At 43.8% G+C, this 21,142-nt stretch overlaps 2 protein-coding genes across 3 annotated transcripts in view; one reads left to right on the top strand and one right to left on the bottom strand.

The window, feature by feature from the left end:
• Window positions 1-21,142, bottom strand: part of ergic3 (ERGIC and golgi 3) — a 52,571-nt gene that overhangs the window by 14,075 nt on the left and 17,354 nt on the right. The window contains exons 8-11 of one of the 2 annotated variants that reach the window (XM_063040961.1): window positions 15,415-15,429; window positions 13,326-13,357; window positions 12,323-12,419; window positions 7,444-7,508 (exon numbers count right to left, since the gene is read on the bottom strand). In XM_063040961.1, coding sequence (XP_062897031.1) covers window positions 7,444-7,508; window positions 12,323-12,419; window positions 13,326-13,357; window positions 15,415-15,429 — 209 coding nt within the window. The remainder of the gene's footprint in view (window positions 1-7,443; window positions 7,509-12,322; window positions 12,420-13,325; window positions 13,358-15,414; window positions 15,430-21,142) is intronic. The other variant, XM_063040962.1, reaches the window with a different exon arrangement.
• romo1 (reactive oxygen species modulator 1) lies at window positions 8,905-11,497 on the top strand. The gene is made up of 3 exons (XM_063040965.1): window positions 8,905-9,032; window positions 9,597-9,727; window positions 11,296-11,497. Exons 2-3 carry the CDS (start codon window positions 9,597-9,599, stop codon window positions 11,402-11,404), a joined length of 240 nt encoding a protein of 79 aa, XP_062897035.1. The 5' UTR covers window positions 8,905-9,032; the 3' UTR covers window positions 11,405-11,497.

Raw genomic sequence — 21,142 nt, 5'->3', positions numbered from 1 at the left:
AGGGCAACAGATAGGGTCAGGGAACTATAGGCTAGTGGGCTTTATGTCAGTAGTGTGGACATTACTGGAGAACGTCTCAAGGACAGCATTCCTGCACATTTGGAAAGGCAAGGACTGAAAATATAAGATTATATTGATAAATAAATATTTTAAATATGATAATTTGAAAGTACAGTTACACTGAACTTTGATCAGAGATGGTCCCTGTGTCTTTGTATGTGGTAAATCCTGTCTCGTTAATTCCACAGTTTTCGGAGGAGGTTAAAGGTAGGTGTTCTCTGCACGGACTTTAGTCCAACATTTGACAAGGCTGTTCCAGAACATTTGACAGAGCTGTTCCAGCAGGTCCAACAACCTGGATGCAAGAGCAGCTGGCTAACTGGATGCAGATTTGGCCACGTGGTTGGATGCAGAAGCTGTTGGTGAAACGATGCTCTTCCCATTGGAAGTGTGAGACCGGGGGGACTTCCGGGTCATCAAGGGAATGGCGGCGTAAGGAAAAGGTCTCTCGACAAAAAAGCCCCAAAATCGAATTTCGACAAATACTTAATATTGCATAACTGTATTAATAAAAGGGGCAAGGATGATGTCTAAGAACAAGATTAAAAAGTCCGCTCCGAAGGCTGATAAACATAAAGAGACGCAGCAAGGCGACGGGCCTAGCTCCCCCACGGCAAGCCAGGACGGAGATAATGAGGGGGAATCGGTGACTCTGTCTTTGATTCTCGGAGAGATTTGCGAGTTCCGACAAGATAACAACAAACAGCTGGAAGATATTAAAGGAGAAATAGTAAAAACTAACTCGCGGATAGATGAAGCCGAAGCGAGGATTGTTGGAATTGAAGAGAAGCTACAAAACGCCGAGGAAGTGATAGCAGAAATGCTAAAGCTACAAGAGCAGCTCCAGTGGAAACTAATAGATCAAGAAGGCCGCTCAAGAAAGGAAAATGTGAGGATTTACGGAGTTCCCGAAGGAACCGAAGGTAAACCCAGATTGATGATTCCCTTCATAGAGAAGCTGCTTAGAGAGAACCTTGATATACCGGCCGCAAAAGACCTACAGATTTCTCGGTTACAGAACGAAGGAACAGGTGCTTAAAAGGGCATGGCAAAAGAAAGGTTTCATGTGGAGCAACTGTAAAATCAGTTTAGACCACGACTACGCACTGGGGATTCTTGCCAGACGGAAGGAACATACGGAAACACGGAGAGTCCCGAAGGAAAACAACATCAGATTCCAGACTCTGTATCCAGCTCGGCTGAGAGTCTTTTACGACGAAGGGACAAAAACTTACGCTACGGTGGAGGAGGCAACGTTGGACCTGGCGGACCGGGGACTACCCATTAAAGTTATCACCCAACCGGAGTCGCTACTGGAGAGGATTCGGCAGAAGTCGTGGCAGTTAGTGGGGCGAGGACGCTCCACTCGAACCACAGTGTCAAACTACAAGGAAAAACTGCAAATATTCAGATGCGAATGTACAGAGAATACAGATTAATTAAGAGAAATGACTGGAAAGAGTAAATCGGACTTAAAGGTAAAATGAAAACTGGTAACTGAAAATAAACTAGGCGGAATAACTTGAATGATAGCAATTTGGTCGAGACATAAATAGGAGAAAATTCTCTATGATTATACAAACTGCTGAGGGCCCTCTAACATAGGGTGAAGATAGATGTTATCCCTCTGAACTGAGGCGGGTCGGTGCTCAGTCCTCACTGTGGGAAGTCGGGAAAAATTTTCAAATGTTACACGTTCAAAAATGTCTAGGTGTGGTTATATGTCTTGGTTTACTGTTGAGAAGGGATTGCTTACTGTTTGGTTAGAAAAGGAGAGTGTTTTTTTTCTACTAGAGAAAAATGCAATCTGAATTGGTAAAAATAATTTCCTATAATGTTAATGGGGTTTTGAATCCAATTAAAAGAAATAAGGTTATGTCTAAATTGAAAAAAGGGAGGGCACAAATAGCTTTCCTCCAGGAAACACATATGAGCCAATCTGAACATGGAAAATTAAAAAGAATGGGCTTTAAGCATGTATTTTATTCATCATATAAATTGAGTCACAAAAGAGGGGTAGCTACTTTAATATCAAGTACTCTTAATTATGAACATATTTCAGAGACTAAAGACAAAGAAGGACGGTTTGTAAAAATCACAGGAAGAATAGAAGGTACAGAAATAACATTGCTGAATGTTTATGCTCCTCCAGGTTGTGAATGGTCATTTTATAGACACATTTTTGACCTAATGGTCAGTTCTCAAGGAGTAGTAATTTGTGGAGGGGATTTTAATATTAGATTAAATCCTGTATTAGATTCTTCAAGAATAGTTACTCAGAATAAACCTCTGACTCGGAAAATGAATTCATTGATGGAGGAGTTGGGAATTATAGATGTCTGGAGGGAATTACACCCTACTAGTAAAGATTATACACATTACTCTTTCCCTCATTCAGCCTATTCAAGGATAGACTATTTCTTTATCTTTAATACAGATAGACTCAGGATAAAAAACCGTAAGATTGCAACAATTGATCTGTCGGATCATAGCCCAGTCTCTATGTCTCTAATCCTGGAAAGGAAAATGAGGAAAACACTATGGAGGCTAAACTCACATATACTCAATAACCCGAAAGTAATGGAGAGATTAAGGGGAGAAATCAAAGAATATCTAGACCTTAATGACATGGGAGAAACATCACCAGTGATTTTATGGGATACATTGAAAGCTGTACTGAGAGGGAAAATTATTTCCATTACCACTCACATGAAAAAAATCAATGCACAAAAATTAGCAGACCTTCAAGGAAAATTAAAACAACTTCAAGTTGTAGATAGCAACAAAAGTAATTCAAATCGAAAACAGGAAATTTGGAAATTGCAAAGTGAAATTGACGATATTTATACGTTGGAAACTCAAAGGAATTTTCTTTACCTGAGACAAAAGAATTATGAAGTAGGAGGTATATCTGCTAGATTATTAGCATATAAATTACGAAAACAACAAGCAGACAATACAATTCATAAAATAAAGAATCCAAAGACAAAGCTTGTGGAGAGTACAATAGGGAAAATTCAAGAGAGTTTCGAAACATATTATCGAGAGCTGTACTCCCAACCCCGGGCCCCCAATGAGCCCTATATAGACAGTGTATTGAATTTTTTAGATCTACCTAAACTTACAGATTTACAAAATGAAAGTTTATTAGAACCAGTAACTGTCAAAGAACTGAACGTGGCCATCTCTAGGTTAAAGGCTGGAAAGTCCCCGGGTTCTGATGGGTTTACCTCAGAGTGGTACAAGTCCCTGAAGACACAGTTAGCCCCATTACTACTTAACACCTTTAATTGGATCTTGCAGAGAGGAGAAACTCCACCTTCCTGGCGAGAAGCGATTATTTCAGTTATTCCTAAAGAGGGTAAAGATGAACTAGAATGTGGCAATTATCGGCCAATTAGTGTTCTTAATTTAGATTACAACCTATTTACATCTATATTAGCGCGCAGATTGGAAAAACTTTTACCTGGCCTAATCCATTTAGACCAGACTGGATTTATTCAACAAAGAGAAACACTGGACAACATAAGGAGAACTCTGCACATATTAGAACAGGTTAATAAGAACGAGACAGAGACAATGGTAGTAGGATTGGACGCTGAGAAAGCTTTTGATTCGGTTAGTTGGGCATTCCTATACAGAGTGTTAGGAAGATTCGGCTTTCAAGAAAAGTTTATTAAAGTAATTCAGACTCTATATGACAGCCCTACAGCCCGAATTAAGATAAATGGGGACCTCTCTGACTCCTTCATCTTAGCGAGAGGCACTAGACAGGGATGCCCAATTTCTCCCCTCCTTTTTGCGCTATATATTGAACCGCTTGTCCAACTAATAAGACAGAGTGAAATCGTAAAAGGTATCAAGGTGGCAGGGATTGAACAGAAAGTGGCGTTATTCGCAGATGATGTTTTGGTCTATCTGAGTGAACCAGAAAAATCATTTATAGGATTGTTTCCACTGTTGGATGACTTTGGGAAAATATCAGGTTATAAAATAAATGTAAAGAAAACACAGGTTATGTCCCTAAATTATACACCATCCAAAAAATTGCAGGATACATACGATCTTAAGTGGGAAGCTAAAATCATTAAAATATTTAGGAATAACCCTGCCGAAGGATCTTTCAACACTGTCACAGGTAAACTATGGGCCATTAATCTCAGAGATAAAAGCAGATATGCATAGATGGAATCTTATCCCCTTTTTAAGTTTAAATTCAAGGATACATACTATAAAAATGAATATTCTTCCTCGGTTATTGTATCTTTTCCATACTTCACCGGTGGAGGTGGATGATAATCAATTCAGGGAATGGGACAAATGGATTTCCCGCTTCATTTGGCAAGGAAAGAAACCTAGAATTCGATATAACACCTTACAGTTAGGGAAGGAAGGAGGAGGTATGGTTCTTCCTTGCCTGAGAAATTATTTTTATGCCTCACAGATAACCCCTCTGTTATAGTGGTGTAATAGGGAATATAAGGCTAGATGGAAGGAAATAGAATTTGGATTAGTTGACAGTTTTCCTCTACAGGCCTCAATAGCTGATAAAGGATTAATGGCCCAGTTGGAAAAATTTAAAAACAGTTGGATAAATCTTACATTTAAAGTATGGCAGAAGGTGGTTAATTCATGTGGAATTAATAACATGTTAAAACTCTTTAGATGGTGTGCATATGATACCGAATTCCTTCCCAACAGAGGAGATAAAAGATTTGAGCTATGGATAAAGAAAGGTCTTACAACCTACCTTTCATTTACAGATAAAAGAGTATTACAAAGTTTCCAAATCCTGCAGGACAAACATGGCCTAGAACATAATGACCTTTTTAGGTACCTTCAAGTACGAAACTATGTTAACCAGTGTTGTAGATATACAGACCTATCAACAGTAGAATTAGAATTTTTCAAGATTCTGAATTCGGCTTGCAGTTCAATACTTAGTAAATCAGTTTCTCGATTATATAATGCACTCTCCCATGCTAAAAATGTAAATACACTGTATATTAAAGAGAAGTAGGAGAAAGAAGCGGGGTTGGTACTTTCAGAAGAGGCTTGGGGGAAAATCTGCAGCTTTCAATGGTCCTCGACTAATTCTTTGACTTGGAGATAACATTGTTGGAAAAACATTATAAGATACTTCAAGACCCCATATCAGGAAAAATATAAAGATACAAACGTGAAGTGTTGGAGAAGGTGTGGCTCCAAGGAGGCAAATCATTTTCATATTTTCTGGGATTGCCCTAAATTAAGTCTATATTGGGAAGGTATTCATAGAACATTAGTTAAGGTACTTAGGTCCCAGATACCTCTGAACTTTGAGACGCTCTATTTGGGGCATGAATTGTTTCTTGAACAGAAGGAAGATATAAAGTTGCTGCAGGCCCTCTTAGCAGCAAGTAAGAAATCAATCACTAGAAAGTGGCTAAATCCAATACCACCTACATTAGAAGACTCGCACGAAATTATCTTGGAAATATTTAAAATGGAAAAGTTGACTTACTCCCTGAGAATTCAAAAAGAAAAATTTTATCAAGTCTGAAATAAATGGATTGAATATATAACCCCAATGCGAGCAGACTTTAGATGACTCTCCTAATGATTTATACTGCTCTTCTCATCAACACAGTAATATTGCTAACGTAAGCACCCCTAGTCTAAATGTCTTTTTTTTTGTTTTTTTTTGGAAAATAAAGAATTAACACAAGTAAAGGGAAAGTTTTGGGAAAGGGATAAAAAATGAAAAAATTAAGTAAATATTGGGATTGGATAATTATGTCTGCGGGCAGGAGCAAGCATGAACAAATTAGGATGTAAACACCTACAATGGTTGTTACATAGGCTTATATAGAACATTTTGGACCAGTGGAAATGGTCCAGAAGAGTTATATGGAAACTATTATTACCATTTTTCTTAACAACTAATACCATTACTTAGCCTAATAGATTAGAATTACCACAGTACATATTTATCTATTTAAGTGTCTAATTTCCTTTTATATCATCTCAATGTGTACTTAAGAATGTATAAATAATTATAGTTTTATACATATAAAAAAATGGAAAAGGTTATATGTGCAAAAAAAGTACATGATATTTGTGAATTCCTTATCCATATAAAAATAAAATTTAAAAAAAGAAGGAAGTGTGAGACCAGTGGAGTATGGCAGGAATCAGAACACTGTGCTCTGCGGATAACTACACCCTCACGTTTAAACGGATTACTCTCTCCGTTGTCGGTCAAGGAAGAGGAATGCCCACATCAGAGTGTAAGTGGTCCTTGTCCAGACTGCAATTCATTCGTCACATACAGAGTGAAATGTATCAACTCCAGCACAGCCCACCCACCGAGACCCCCGTGCACCCTCCCACAGCCTGCCCACTGAGACCCCCGTGCACCCTCCCACAGCCCACTCACCGAGACCCCCGTGCACCGTCCCACAGCCCACTCACCGAGACCCCCGTGCACCCTCCCACAGCCCACTCACCGAGACCCCCGTGCACCGTCCCACAGCCCACTCACCGAGACCCCCGTGCACCCTCCCACAGCCCACTCACCAAGACCCCCGTGCACCCTCCCACAGCCCACCCACTGAGACCCCCGTGCACCGTCCCACAGCCCAGCATATGATACCTGACACCCTGACCATTCAGGCACACATCCACTCCCTTTGCATCATCCCTTGGGTCACCTTCATCACAAACCCCTACTCATCGCATCAATCCCAGCAGTGTGACCAGGGCTCCCATTCCAACAATGTTCATTAATTAGTTATGGCAAAGTTTACCAGGAGTTGGCAGGAGAATCGGGTAGAGAAGGCAATGTCAACCATGATTGAATGGCAGAACACACTCGATGGGCTGAATGGCCTAATTCTGCTCCTATGTCCTGTGGTTTTATAAACTACACAACGGGAATATCAGCATCCCGAAGTCGGACCTCAGCACCAAAGATGACCAAGGAATACCGTACTGTGGGATGGGGTGGTACCGAGGGGAGAGTCACAGCATGGGAGGGCCGGAACCGAGGGAGGGTCACACCGGGGGAGAGGCGGTACCGAGGGAGGGTCACAGTGTGGGACGGGTGGTACCGAGGGAGGGTTTACACTGTGGGAGGGGCGGTACTGAGGCAGGGTTTACACTGTGGGACGGGCGGTACCGAGGGAGGGTCACACTGTGGGACGGGCGGTACCGAGGGAGGGTCACACTGTGGGACGGGCAGTACCGAGGGAGGGTCACACTGGAAGGGGTGGTACTGAGGGAGGGTCACACTGTGGGACGGGCGGTACCGAGGGAGGGTCACACTGTGGGACGGGCAGTACTGAGGGAGGGTCACACTGGGAGAACCTGGGCCTTGTACCACATGAATCTGCTCCAGCTCACCTCACCGTCCAACTTGACATAAATCGTGGGAACGATCTTCACAAAGTACTGGAACATCATGGATGCTGAAAGAGACAGAGGCAGGGTAATGAAGTGGCTGGGTGAAGGACCCTTTGCCCTATTGAGACCTGATGGTTCATTATTTCTACTCACTGGATGGTGGAATGTGTTCAATCTATTCATCCCAAAAATGAACCTTCGCTTTTGAAGAAGATAATTCCTTTGTGGTAGAGACCAACATTCAATTTGTCCTCTTCAGCCTGTCCCATGCCTGAAGGCAGATGTGTTTCTCACAACAACCAGACCTCTGTTTAGTGACTCCTCTCTATTTAAACAATGTTCCTCACACTATAACCCACCCAACCACCTTTATCCCACCCACTGCAGTTGTCTAGATCCGTTGTAGTGTCTGTGTCCTCCCCACCAATCTGCTGTTGGTCAGCTGATGTGGGTATGTTATACGTGGTCTCCTTACCCATCATTGGTAGTGAACAACACAAATCCTGAAGTACTCACATTTATCCATTTAGCTCTATTTCCAATTCCTTCACCATGAATCCCTTAGCCTTTTCTATGTCACCTTATCAAATATCTTTTAAAAATCCAAATAATTTCCCTCATAGTCTGCATTTTCAATATTTGTGCAAGTCTTGTTCCGTTTCTTTAGCTGGGATACAAATAAGCAGTGTCCTGAGGATGGAAACACATGTGGCAAGCGTCCCTCTAACAAGATTGTACACGACAAAGACGAATCACACCTGGAACACTGTGCACAGTTCTGGTCACCAGACTACAGGAAGGATGTGACTAAACTAAGACAAGGTACAGAAAATATTCTCAGAAATGTCAGAATACCCCAGTATTTGCAGAGTCCAGTGTCCCCATTTACAAACATATTTCCTAGGCTGTGGGCTTGAGTTGTACAGAGACTGGATAGGCCAGGATTGGTTTTCCTGGAGTGAAGGAGGCTGAGAGGTGACATGATAGAGGTTTATTAAAGTAGACGGTTATAGTCAGACTACGTTGTCCTGAACGAGAGGGCATAGGTTTAAGGTGAGGGGGGAGGTGCAAGTTCATGAGCATCTGTACCCAGGGTACAACTGCCATGAAAATCCCCAGCCTCATGAAACCTTAACCCAAGTTATACATAATCCAAACAATAAATAAAAATAACATTAATACATTTTTATCCAAAGAGCTGCCAGAGAATCAACCGGAATAATATTTTACAGGTAGCTGGACACCTACTCAATGACGGTGGGTGTAGACGTAGTGGGCCCAAAGGCCTGTTTCCATGACTACTCACTGGCCCTTTCCAGTTTACACCTCACCCCCTCTCCCTTTACTATCCCGTTCGCTTCACTGTTTTCCGATAGACTTCAAGGTTATTTCGATAGCTAAGGGATGGATCACATGATTCGGCACATCGCCCGGCATAACTACCGATCGCCGGAAACCTTATCACGTGACCGGGAACATTCTCTCTCTTCCCCCGCCATGTGACAGGATGACGGTCGGGTCAAATGTCACTACTTCCTGTCTAGACTAAGATGGCGGTCTGATATTGGGGGAGAGAGAACAAAGTCGGGGTGAGTGGGGTAGGCAGCGCCAAGGAGCGGAACAGTGTCGGAGAAGCGGCACCTGGGCTTCGAACCAGGCAGTCGGAGAATGGGACATGGTCAGACCGGGAGACGGGGCCCGATCATTAGGCAGGCCGCAGAGTCGGTCGGGTGGAATCCGGGAGGGTTGAGGCAGGGTGGATTCTCACTGGGAGCATCGCTGCCTGTTTCAGGTTGATACTAGTTGTACACTTCCAGTGTGGGGAGGAAGGGAGGGGATTGGGGAGGGTTGAGGGGTATGGATTCTCACTGGGAACGCTACTGCCTGTTTCAGGTCGATACCAGTTGTATATTTCCATACGCATCCCAGCTCTGTGGTTGATGGGTCAGTGACCTGGTTATCGAGGATTGAAGCCGCTGCCCAGTGAGGTGGGCGGAGACTGGTCACCGTCAGCGGAGAGCCGCAGGAGAACTCGAGTTTACCCAGCTCTCGTTATCTCTGTCCCCCTATGGGAGTAGGTCAGTGGCTAGTACTGAGGGAGCCTCTGCTGGGATTGATGTATGATGCTCAGAGACCTTGCTGCCCTCTCCTAGATGCCAGTCACAGTGGGACCGTACGGGCAGTCACAACCTAGCTGCTTTGACAGGGTGAAGATGGGATTCATGATGGGCTGTGCCGTTGGCATGGCTGCTGGAGCACTGTTCGGCACCTTCTCCTGCCTCAGGTCAGTAGATCACCGTTTCAAACCACAAACAGGTTTTGCAATCTATAGACCATATCCCTGGTGTCCCCACAGAAGTTTGGGGTCCTCTGCACTCATTTTTTTGGATGGGTGAGACCCAAAGGCAGACAACCCAGCTCTTGTGAGCTTAAAAGCTCAGCTGCAGCTCTGTGACATTGACGCCAATAGTCAGACAACAACTTAACAACCACAGGTCAGTCATCGTTCAGAGAAATGCAGTGATCACTCTGCAACACTCACCCTCTGTGTATGCAGGGTATGCCTCCTTCCACAGCCTCAGAGAAAAGGCTGGTGTTTGCTGATGACAGCAACTACAGTTGAATTAAACATTAAAACATAGAGCCTGAGTGATAATGCATGAATAAAGGCCATGCCAACCAAGTTGTCTACCTAAGGTGGTCCCGTTTGGTACATATCCCTAAACCATTCCTGTCCATGTAGCTGCCCAAATGCTTTTAAACATCATAATTGTACCGTCACTCTCTTCCTCTGGTAGCTCATTGCATACACTAACTCTGTGTGGAAAAAGATGCCCTCAGATCTCCTTTAAATCTTTCTGTTTTCACCTTAAAAGTATGCCCTCTCAATATAGATTCCTCTACCCAGGGAAAAAGACCGACCATTGGTCACAGGAAAACTTTACAATTGTCTCTTGGCCCAAAGCTGGCTTACCCAGAATTCAAAAAGCACCTGATTACCAACTGTAATAGGGATCAATAACTGGGTGTAGTGGGTAGGTTCTGTTACCCTCTGAGCTTGATGCTGCATCTCCCTTGAAATCTCCGGACACCTAGTCGTGTCAGACAACTTGTCTATTTTGATGCCATTTTCAGGCAGAGATCAGGTAGGTGGTCAGAATCCTTTCCCCATGGTGGGGTGTCCAAAACTCCGGATGGACAGTCCCAAGCCCGGCTGCAAAAGGAAGGGGATTAGGCATGGGGCTAGCAATCCCATTCCATAAAAACCCAGAGCTACAGAAAAGGCAATCAAAGCTTTAAAGACCTCATCCCTGGGAGAGGAAGGATCTTTGAAGTTGGGCTACAGCTGGGACAACTTGAATGACTGGCCCAGGACAGAGGGCTCCTATGTCCCAGTCCGGGTGATGGAGGGGTGTCCCAAAATTCAGAGAGAAAAAGGAACGCTTTGTATCTGGAAAGTGCTGCCAGTGAAGGTGGATGTGGGTACAAGACAGGCAGTCATCCCCTCGGTGGAGCAGGTGAACGTCCTGGAGTGGTTCTCAAGCTCCATTCCACAGATACACCAGCTCTACGATACCAGATGTGAGCAACTGGCAGCAGCTGCAAAAGGTGTCTCCCAGAGACTCCCACCCCACTGCTGTCACACACCCTGACTTGTCTCCCCATTACTGCGTGGGTTTCCTCTCTCATCCCAGAGTTAAGCAGCTGGGAGGTGAACTGGGTGTTGAGGGTGAGTAGGTCATGGGATTTGACGTGCGTAAATCTGATGGACTGAACGGCCTCACTATGGTACAACTGAATATTAAATACACTATCACATTGTGTACAAATGCACTTTTGCTTGGCTTTCAGGCTGGGACTGAGGGGCCGTGAGCTGCTGGGTGGAGTTGGGAAGACCATGATGCAGAGCGGAGGCACATTTGGAACCTTCATGGCTATTGGAATGGGAATCCGATGCTGACAGATCTTTCTGAACTTGAGAGGGTCATGCAGTGGCATTTCCTGCCAGAGATTAAGCTGTATCAATAATGCAGAATAAAATATGATTGTGAAAGTGTGTCTGATTGGGAGTGGGGTGTGACACTGAACATTTAACTATCCGGGTGACAGTCTCAGGTCCAGTGGAGTACACGCCTTTTTCAATGGCGTCTATTGATAGGGAAACTTGTTACTACATGGGGAGTATGTGCCCATCGTTTCACCTATCACCTACCAGCTTGACCTCCTTCCCCTACCTCCTTATTCTGGCTTCTTCCCCCATTCCACATCCGATGAAGGCTCTCGGCCTGAAACGTTAAGTTGATTCCCCTCCATAGATGCTGCCTGACCTGCTGAGTCTCTCCAGCACTCTGTGTGTTGCTCTACACGGGAATGTTTGAGGGTTGTGCAACCGGTATACATTACCTGTGGAATTCAGCAGGTGGTGTGAAGGAATGGGACAGTAAACAGCAACAGGCCAGGACCGGACACTATCTGAAGTTGGCAGAACAATTTGGGAAGGTTATTACATTTTTAGAAAAAGCACACCTAGACCATTGTAGTCTGACAGAGTGTCCATTCATGCAGCTCCAGGAGTAATTGTAGACAGGGCGCAAGGCAGTTGTTAGGAAGTACGGAGAGATTAAAGTATAAATTAGTGGTTTGAAAAGTGAGAAAGGTTCCAGCACCTGGAAGGGCCCAGGGGCAAAATAACAGTCTGACCGAAAGCCTGGTGGATCTTCCACAACATCTGCAGAGTGTGGGATGGAAGAGAGCTCATCAGAGACATATCCCAATCGCAACAGATTGCTGTTATGCCCACTTCCTGCTCTGATTAATCTTCTTGTGCTCAGAGTCTGGCCTTGGCCTGAAACCTGCAGTCTGCCACCATCCTACTCACCTTGGTATGCAGTTACATTGCTTCCATCGAGCGGATTGACTATTCCTGGGTAATCACTGCCGAAGGAGAGGTGCTTGATGTAGTGGGTCATGTTTATCTGGAGGAGAAAGTACAGGGAACATTACTCACAACATTCCACAATGGGAGGCTCCCGCAGATCTCCCAGTAGAGTGAACAAGCTTGAGTTCCAGTGTTACACAGCTCCCTGATCTCTCTTCCTTTGGCCTTGTTTTGTCTCAGGATTGGCTGGTTGTCTACAGTCAAGTTTCGTCAGGTGACAGGATTGAGCAGTTTCAGATCTAACTAGTTTAACCAGTGGATTTGGATTGTCTGATAGGTTGCTTGGTGAACAAATACAAGGCAGGTGGAGTGATAATCAATCAGGTTGTCAGGCCGTGACTGGGGCAGCACCCAGAGATTAGTGCCCACAGCTCAGCTCTACGTCCATGATCTGACTAAGGAACTTTGCCTGTTTCCTGGTAGCTTGTGAAGAGGATTTGGGTTGTTGACAGGCCGAGGATAAGGCAGGTGGAAGATAATGTGAGGTGAACAAAATGGAACTAGGTCGCATTGTAAAATGGCATCTGAGAGTGGTGCACACTCACAGCCAACTGAAGTGTGACCAGCAAGGCAAGTGCTACACCTGCGAAGGTGGCACAGAGCAGAGGAGAAATGTCTTCATCCAACTGGTGAACCTCTGGAATTCTCTGCTCCAGAGGGAATGTGGAGACTGTTGTTAAGATTGTTCCAAACAAATAGACGGATATGAAGAGCAACTTGACGACAGTGCTGAGGTTGAAGATCAGGCAGTGTTAATTCATTCTCAGAAAGGCAGCAGGATGCCAGATTCACATCAATTTCTGCTGTTCAGTACAGGCGCTCAGACCTCATTGCTCATCACTGACAAGTTACTGCACTAATGCAGGAACATTCTAAGCGTCTACACTTAAAACGCGATTTAACAAAAACCCACACGGAGATGGGAGCTCTGAATTTTACCTACATTGTCCAGTCCAAATGTTTGCAGGTCATGAACTGGGAGAGAAAAGGGGAAGAAAAACACTGGATTAGAAGCAGAATTTGCAGAGACTGCCACAACATTTAAATATTTAGGTGAGCAGGATATATAGGACTACGGGCTGCGTGCTGGGTGATGGGATGGGTACAGACAGGTACTGGATGGCAGGGTGAGTTGAAGAACCTGCCTCCGTGCTCAAAACAATATTACTGGCCCCTTAACAATCTAATAAACACCTGGTTATCGTTACAACCCATTGTTTGATTATTTAATTATGGATTATAGACAGACATCACCAAATTATACTGTCCTGTTGACCAGTGACCTTGGGGACAAGGTGGTCCATTATTGCATTGTTATTCTGCAACTTGAACCGAAGCTATACATTTACTGTATGAAAAGAAGCTGGTTAATTCTGCAGACAGGCGGCCATTTGCTTCACATCAATTAGTGTTTGTTAGTTTCACTTTGCATGCAGAGACAGCGGTGAGAGGGCAAGCACCAGGCAATGATGTGAGCAGACTCACTGACCCAGCGTACACTGAGTACTCAATGTGGTCAAGGGCCCCACATCGGTCTCTCGCACAGGAGAATCTGGTCTGCCATGCCACGTGCTTGACTCCAACAAGCAGTCTGGTTTGCACGAATCATTTTGTAATGTATAGTCATTTTATGAATTTGCTCTGCTGCTGCACAGCAGGTTTCACGTCCGAAAGGCAGTGATAATGAAGCTGATTGTGAATAAACTCTGGCGGCGATATTGGGTATAATATCTGAACATCAATTACACCGCCACTGCTATAACAGGCCATTCAGCCCATCGTGACTTCCACCATGACGCTAAATTACACCAATCCCACCTACCTGCAAATGACCCATGCCCCTCCATTCTCTGCCTGGAAATGCCTCAAACTATTGCCACTCAGAAATGTGTTCCTGGTATTTACTACTCTGTTCAAAACAACTTACCTCAAATCATCTTGAAACTCTCCCCTGGATGCCTTCTAGTGTTTGACATTTTCTCTTTGGGAAGAAGACTATCTACCATATCTACGTCTCCCATACTTTTATAAACCTCTGTCAGGTCTCCCTCAGCCTGCCATATTCCACAGAAATTTATCCCTGTCCCTGTACTGTCCCGTACCCCCACCTGTACTGTCTCGTCCTGTACCCACCCCCCCGGTACTGTCCCATACCCATCCCAGTACTGTCCCGTCCTGTTACCCTCCCCGTACTGTCCAGTCCCTGTCCCTGTATTGTCCCATAACCCCCCTGTACTGTCCCGTCCCTCCATGAATACTCTAGCTCCAATTATGCAAGTTTACTTCAGTTATATTGAGCAGTTTATTAGTGTAAACTGGTCAGACGTGCAGCTGTAGGGTGGGGGTTTTGGGAGACAACCTTGTCTAAGGGTGGAAATTACTGAGATCCTTCATCCTGGAGTAAAACCCCCAGACATCTGCGGCAGAGAAGGAAGGTGATGGCTCATCATACGCTGGCTGGATGGTCCAGTGGTACAGATGGGTCTCGATAAAAGTGCCTTCATATTGTGTGGCAACATCTCTAAGATCTGTCCCCACTGGTACCGAGCCACACCAATTCCCAGAGGGATATACAGTATACCTGTTACAGGTTAATAGCCCTGGACCCTGGACCTGCAGTCATAAAACTCTCCCAGGTTTGTAGCTCAGTATAAGATAAAAGTGTTTATCATGAACGAAATTATATTCACAGTAGTAATATTTAAGGTGTTTTAGAGTAGACTGTAGACACTAACACTGTACCTAGCATTGCACAGTGCCTAGTTAATCTCCCCCAGATAACGAAGGTAGAATCAGCTGCAGGCATCTCCCTGGTCTATGGAACTGTGAAACACATTGCACTGGTATCCACTCAGAGTTTCCATCACACTGGACACATCCATGGTGGTTATAACATACAGCATGAAAAGGGAATAGAGCAAGCAAAGAGGTTCAGCGAGAGTATACCACAGGCATTCCAGCAAATGAGCACACAGAGTGAAGAGCGATGAAAGGTTTACAGAAGTGAACAGAATTCAGAATTAGTCACTTACTCTCAACAGCATGTACTGCAAAGGAGAAAAGAAACAATATTTAAGTGGAAAAGCATCACAGAGTAAACACGCAGAAACCCCTGTGAAATGTTGGAAAACCAGCACATGACACATAACCTAGAAGCACTGGACACAGCATTTGAAGGCTTTTCTCATATAGCCACAGATGTGCACATCTCTCATCACATCCCAGTCCCTCACCAGCCACGAAGAACTCCCCACCCATAGACCCATCAGCCTGTGTCTGACCACTGTTCGAAAAGGCCATGGGTTAATTTCCTGCACTGACCCCACACACCCCTTCATATGCTCTCCATCCAATTCTGTCTTCATAACACTCATCAACCATCTTGCAACAATTCACCACCCACTGGGCAATGAAATTCCTTCGCCACTCAGTTCCGAATCGCCTGCACTGAACTCTGCTTCCATTAGATTATTATGCACTCTCCAGAACTTAAGTGTGGATCTCATGCGTAATCTCTCCCATTTCCACCGCCAAGAACCAACGTGGTGAGGCTATGCTGTACTACCTCCATGACAAGTATGTTCTGGTCACGTGAGAGCTGAGCAGCATAAAGAACAGGCATATGCCGAAAATCATACCTGTGTGTATTAATCCTAATTCCTTCTTCATCATCCCTGTGCATATTAATTCCAATTCCCTCTCCATCATCCCTGTGTGTATTAATTCCACTTACCTCTCCATCATCCCTGTATTAATTCCAATTCCCTCTCCGTCATCGCTGTCCGTACTAATTCCACTTACCTCTCCATCATCCCTGTGTATATTAATTCTAATTCCAATTCCCTCTCCATCATCCCTGTATGTATTAATTCCACTTCCGTTTATTATCCCTGTCTGTATTAATTCCAATTCCCTCTCCATCATCCCTGTCCATATTAATTCCACTTCTGTTTATTATCCCTGCCTGTATTAATTCCACTCCCCTCGCCATCATCCCTGTATTAATTCCAATTCCCTCTCCATCATCCCTATCCCCATTAATTCCAATTCCCTCTCCATCATCCCTGTGTGTATTAATTCCACTTACCTCTCCATCATCCCTGTATTAATTCCAATTCCCTCTCCGTCATCGCTGTCCTTATTAATTCCAATTCCCTCTCCATCACCCTGTCCGTATTAATTCCAATTCCCTCTCCATCATCCCTGTCTGTATTAATTCCAATTCCCTCTCCATCATCCCTGTCCGTATTGATTCCAATTCCTCTCCGTCATCCCTGTCCGTATTAATTCCAATCCCCTCTCCATCATCCCTGTCCGTATTGATTCCAATTCCTCTCCATCACCCTGTCCGTATTAATTCCACTTACCTCTCCATCATCCCTGTGCGTATTAATTTCACTTCCCTCTCCATCATCCCTGTGTATATTAATTCCAATTCCCTCTCAATCATCCCTGTCCGTATTAATTCCACTTCCCTGTTTATTATCCCTGCCTGTATTAATTCCACTTCCCTCGCCATCATCCTTGTATTAATTCCAATTCCCTCTCCATCATCCCTGTGTGTATTAATTCCACTTACCTCTCCATCATCCCTGTATTAATTCCAATTCCCTCTCTGTCATCGCTGTCCTTATTAATTCCAATTCCCTCTCCATCACCCTGTCCGTATTAATTCCACTTACCGCTCCATCATCCCTGTGTATATTAATTCTAATTCCAATTCCCTCTCCATCATCCCTGTCCGTATTAATTCCAATTCCCTCTCCATCATCCCTGTCTGTATTAATTCCAATTCCCTCTCCATCATCCCTGTGTGTATTAATTCCACTTACCTCTCCATCATCCCTGTATTAATTCCAATTCCCTCTCTGTCATCGCTGTCCTTATTAATTCCAATTCCCTCTCCATCACCCTGTCCGTATTAATTCCACTTACCGCTCCATCATCCCTGTGTATATTAATTCTAATTCCAATTCCCTCTCCATCATCCCTGTCCGTATTAATTCCAATTCCCTCTCCATCATCCCTGTCTGTATTAATTCCAATTCCCTCTCCATCATCCCTGTCTGTATTAGTTCCAATTCTCTCTCCATCATCCCTGTCCGTATTGATTCCAATTCCTCTCCGTCATCCCTGTCCGTATTAATTCCAATTCCCTCTCCATCATCCCTGTCCGTATTAATTCCATTCCCTCTCCATCATCCCTGTCTGTATTAATTCCATTCCCTCTCCATCATCCCTGTGTGTATTAATTCCAATTCCCTTTCCAGCATCCCTGTCCGTATTAATTCCAATTCCCTCTCCATCATCCCTGTATAAATTCCAATTCCTTCTCCATCATCCCTGTGTGTATTAATTCCACTTCCCTCTTTATTATCCGTCTATATTAATTCCAATTCTCTCTCCATCATCCCTGTCTGTATTAATTCCAATTCCCTCTCCATCATCCCTGTCTGTATTAATTCCAATTCCCTCTCCATCATCCCTGTGTGTATTAATTCCACTTACCTCTCCATCATCCCTGTATTAATTCCAATTCCCTCTCTGTCATCGCTGTCCTTATTAATTCCAATTCCCTCTCCATCACCCTGTCCGTATTAATTCCACTTACCGCTCCATCATCCCTGTGTATATTAATTCTAATTCCAATTCCCTCTCCATCATCCCTGTATGTATTAATTCCAATTCCCTCTCCATCACCCTGTCCGTATTAATTCCACTTACGTCTCCATCATCCCTGTGCGTATTAATTTCACTTCCCTCTCCATCATCCCTGTGCATATTAATTTCACTTCCCTCTCCATCATCCCTGTGCGTATTAACTCCAATTCCCTCTCCATCATCCCTGTCTGTGTTAATTCCATGTCTCTCTGTCCTGCTCATTCACCATCTGTCCAACTGCTTCTTAAATGTTGTTCCTGTCTCCACTGCTCCCAAGCATCTCAGTCCAACTATACTGTGAGAAACATTTACACCTGGGTCCGCTTTAAACCATCTCTCACTTTAAACCTATGGCCTCTAGTTTTAGACCTCACTCTCTTGGGAAACAGAGTAACTGTGCCTCTCCATTTTAAATACCCCTATCACACCATCGTAGGGAGACCACATCTACACAATACTGCAGGGTTCCCTTATTCATTCCTCCTCCCTGTTAGCTGTTTAATGTTGCCGCCATTCACATCTGCTTGGTGAAGATGTGAACCGGTGTTGCAGATTCAATGGTTTCAATTAAATTGCAAAATAAAGCATTGGGACAAATTGTATTCTGATTTGAGATTCATGGTACAACTATGAAAAAAAAACCAAGTTTGAATCTTTGAAAATCAATCTTTAAATTTTCCCATTGACATTTGAGGAAAAGCACCTAATTTTCAATTAGTGAAGCATTTCAAGTTATTTGGATTAATTGGAATACAGCCAGAAATTCCCTTTCTTTCAGGCATGTAGATTATTTTGCTTTATTTAGAATTAATTTGAGCGAGCATTATTTACTTAGCTTACAGCAGCTCTGATGCGTGGTGTTCCTCCACACATGCAGCTACACATTCACTTCTTGGCGTTTGTAAATTGGGTTGACAAGAAATACGAAATCAACAGAAAGGCTGCGATTTTCTTCCTCTTCTGCTGAGCACTTGATTGATCACTTATCTTTGTAAAAATTGTACAAATGTTCCTCTCTCCTCTGTTACTTTCCCCAAGCAGCAATGCTGATCAACACCTCCACCCACTAACTCACCCCTCTACACCCCCATCCACCACAACTTTATCATTTCCTTCAGTCACCTTATGTACAGACTCTCCTGTGTCTGGTCTCACTTTATGGACATACAGTCCATGTATATAAGCTATCTTATGTATTTATATATCATGCGTTTCTTTTTATTATTGCTCCTTTTATCTTTTTTTTTGATCGGGAGTAATAATTTACACTTGTGTTCTGTCAATGACATTAAGCAATCTTGAATCTTGACAAGCTTACATGGAATTTTCTTTTCTTCAGTATTTGTTTTTAAAAACTCGCTTGGAAAGGCACTTTAAGCAGCAAAAGATTTTTTTTTAAAGCTCATTCTTTTCTTTTGAAAGCATGAAAAGAGGCCCTTCGGCTGCTCTGTACCTATCCAAATGCTGTGATTGTTCCTGACTCTACCACTTCCTCTGGCAGCTTGTTCCAAAGACCCAACACTCTGAAAGTCTCTCCCCTCTCACTTTAAATAGATACTGTCCCCTTGGGGGAAAAAAAATCAGATTATGTATCACTCTCATAATTTTATAAACCTGCATAAGGTCACTTTAAAATCTCAGACTACCCAATCTCTCTCAGTAACTAAAATGCTTCATTCCAGGTAACATCCTTCTGCACTCTTCGTAGGGCTACCACATCCTATAGTGAGAGACCCTTCTGTGTCTTTAGAGACCCTTCCTTACCAGCCACAACTCCAGCGGTCTTTGTATCATTAGCAAGCTTACTTATCACATTCTCACTGAAGTCAAGGACGGCGTGACCAACAGCAAAGGTTCCAGCGCCACCTGGCCACGGCTGCACTGTTCGGCACTAACCTGCAACAGTCACACTGATCTATACTCTGGGCTTAGGTCATAAAAAAATTATCAAAATGAACTTTGAAACAAAGTTGTGGTGATTTAAATTTCACTGTGGCAAACAAGAATTCAGAGTTTCATGGCTTAACATCGCAAAGTGCTGGGTGCTTTACAAGGACCTAGGGACATATCACTGAGAATTAACAGGCAGGTACCACAAACAAAGGAATACAGTCTGCTGGACTTAATGCAAGTACAATCTGACTGCCAGAGTGAAGACGTTTCACTGAAATGATGCAGAACTCTGTGGGAATGGCACTGCAATATTGTGCCATAAGACCATAAGGCATATGAGCAGAAATAGGCCAATGATTTGGCCTCCACACCAGTCTCTGGCAATGAATTCCACAGATTCACCACCTTCTGGCTAAAGAAATGCTTCCTCACCTCTGATCTAAACAGATATCCCTCTATTCTGAGGCTGTGCCCCCTGGTCCTGGACTCACCAACTATAGGAAACATCCTCTTCATGTCCACTCAGGGACAATTTACTCCCAGTAGTTCCCCAGACTGACTCATGGTTTTGCAGGGATTCCTCTGTCAGGAGAGGTTATGCAGACTAAGCCTGTACTCCATTGACTTTAGAATTCCTCATCTCCGTTCTAAAGGAATAAACTTCTACTCTGAGGCTGTGCCTTCTGATCTTTCATACAAAGCTTGGCAGGGGAATTCCAGGGATGATGCTCCTTTGGGGTGGGTCATCTGGAATACAAGGAAATTTCATCTCCCAGAGGATAATAAAACTTAAGGATTCTCCACCCAAGAGTCAGTGAGTTTAATCAAAGCAAAGGTCAATAGATTTTTAGAAACAAAGAGAATCAAGGGAGGTACACAGTGCAGGGAAATTAGATCAACCACCACGAAGCTGGGTGGCAGTGTTAGCAGTGAGGAGGATGCTAAGAGGATGCAGGGTGACTTGGATAGGTTGAGTGAGTGGGCAAACTCATGGCAGGTGCAATTTAATGTGGATAAATGTGAAGTTATCCACTTTGGTGGCAAAAATAGGAAAACAGATTATTATCTGAATGGTGGCCGATTAGGAAAAGGGGAGGTGCAACGAGACCTGGGTGTCATTATACACCAGTCATTGAAAGTGGGCATGCAGGTACAGCAGGCGGTGAAAAAGGCGAACGGTATGCTGGCATTTATAGCGAGAGCATT

Source organism: Mobula hypostoma, chromosome 2, assembly GCF_963921235.1.
Source record: "Mobula hypostoma chromosome 2, sMobHyp1.1, whole genome shotgun sequence".
Classification (NCBI taxonomy): domain Eukaryota; kingdom Metazoa; phylum Chordata; class Chondrichthyes; order Myliobatiformes; family Myliobatidae; genus Mobula; species Mobula hypostoma.
The sequence above is the reverse complement of the archived record's forward strand: the minus strand, read 5'-3'. Positions and strand labels throughout refer to the sequence as shown.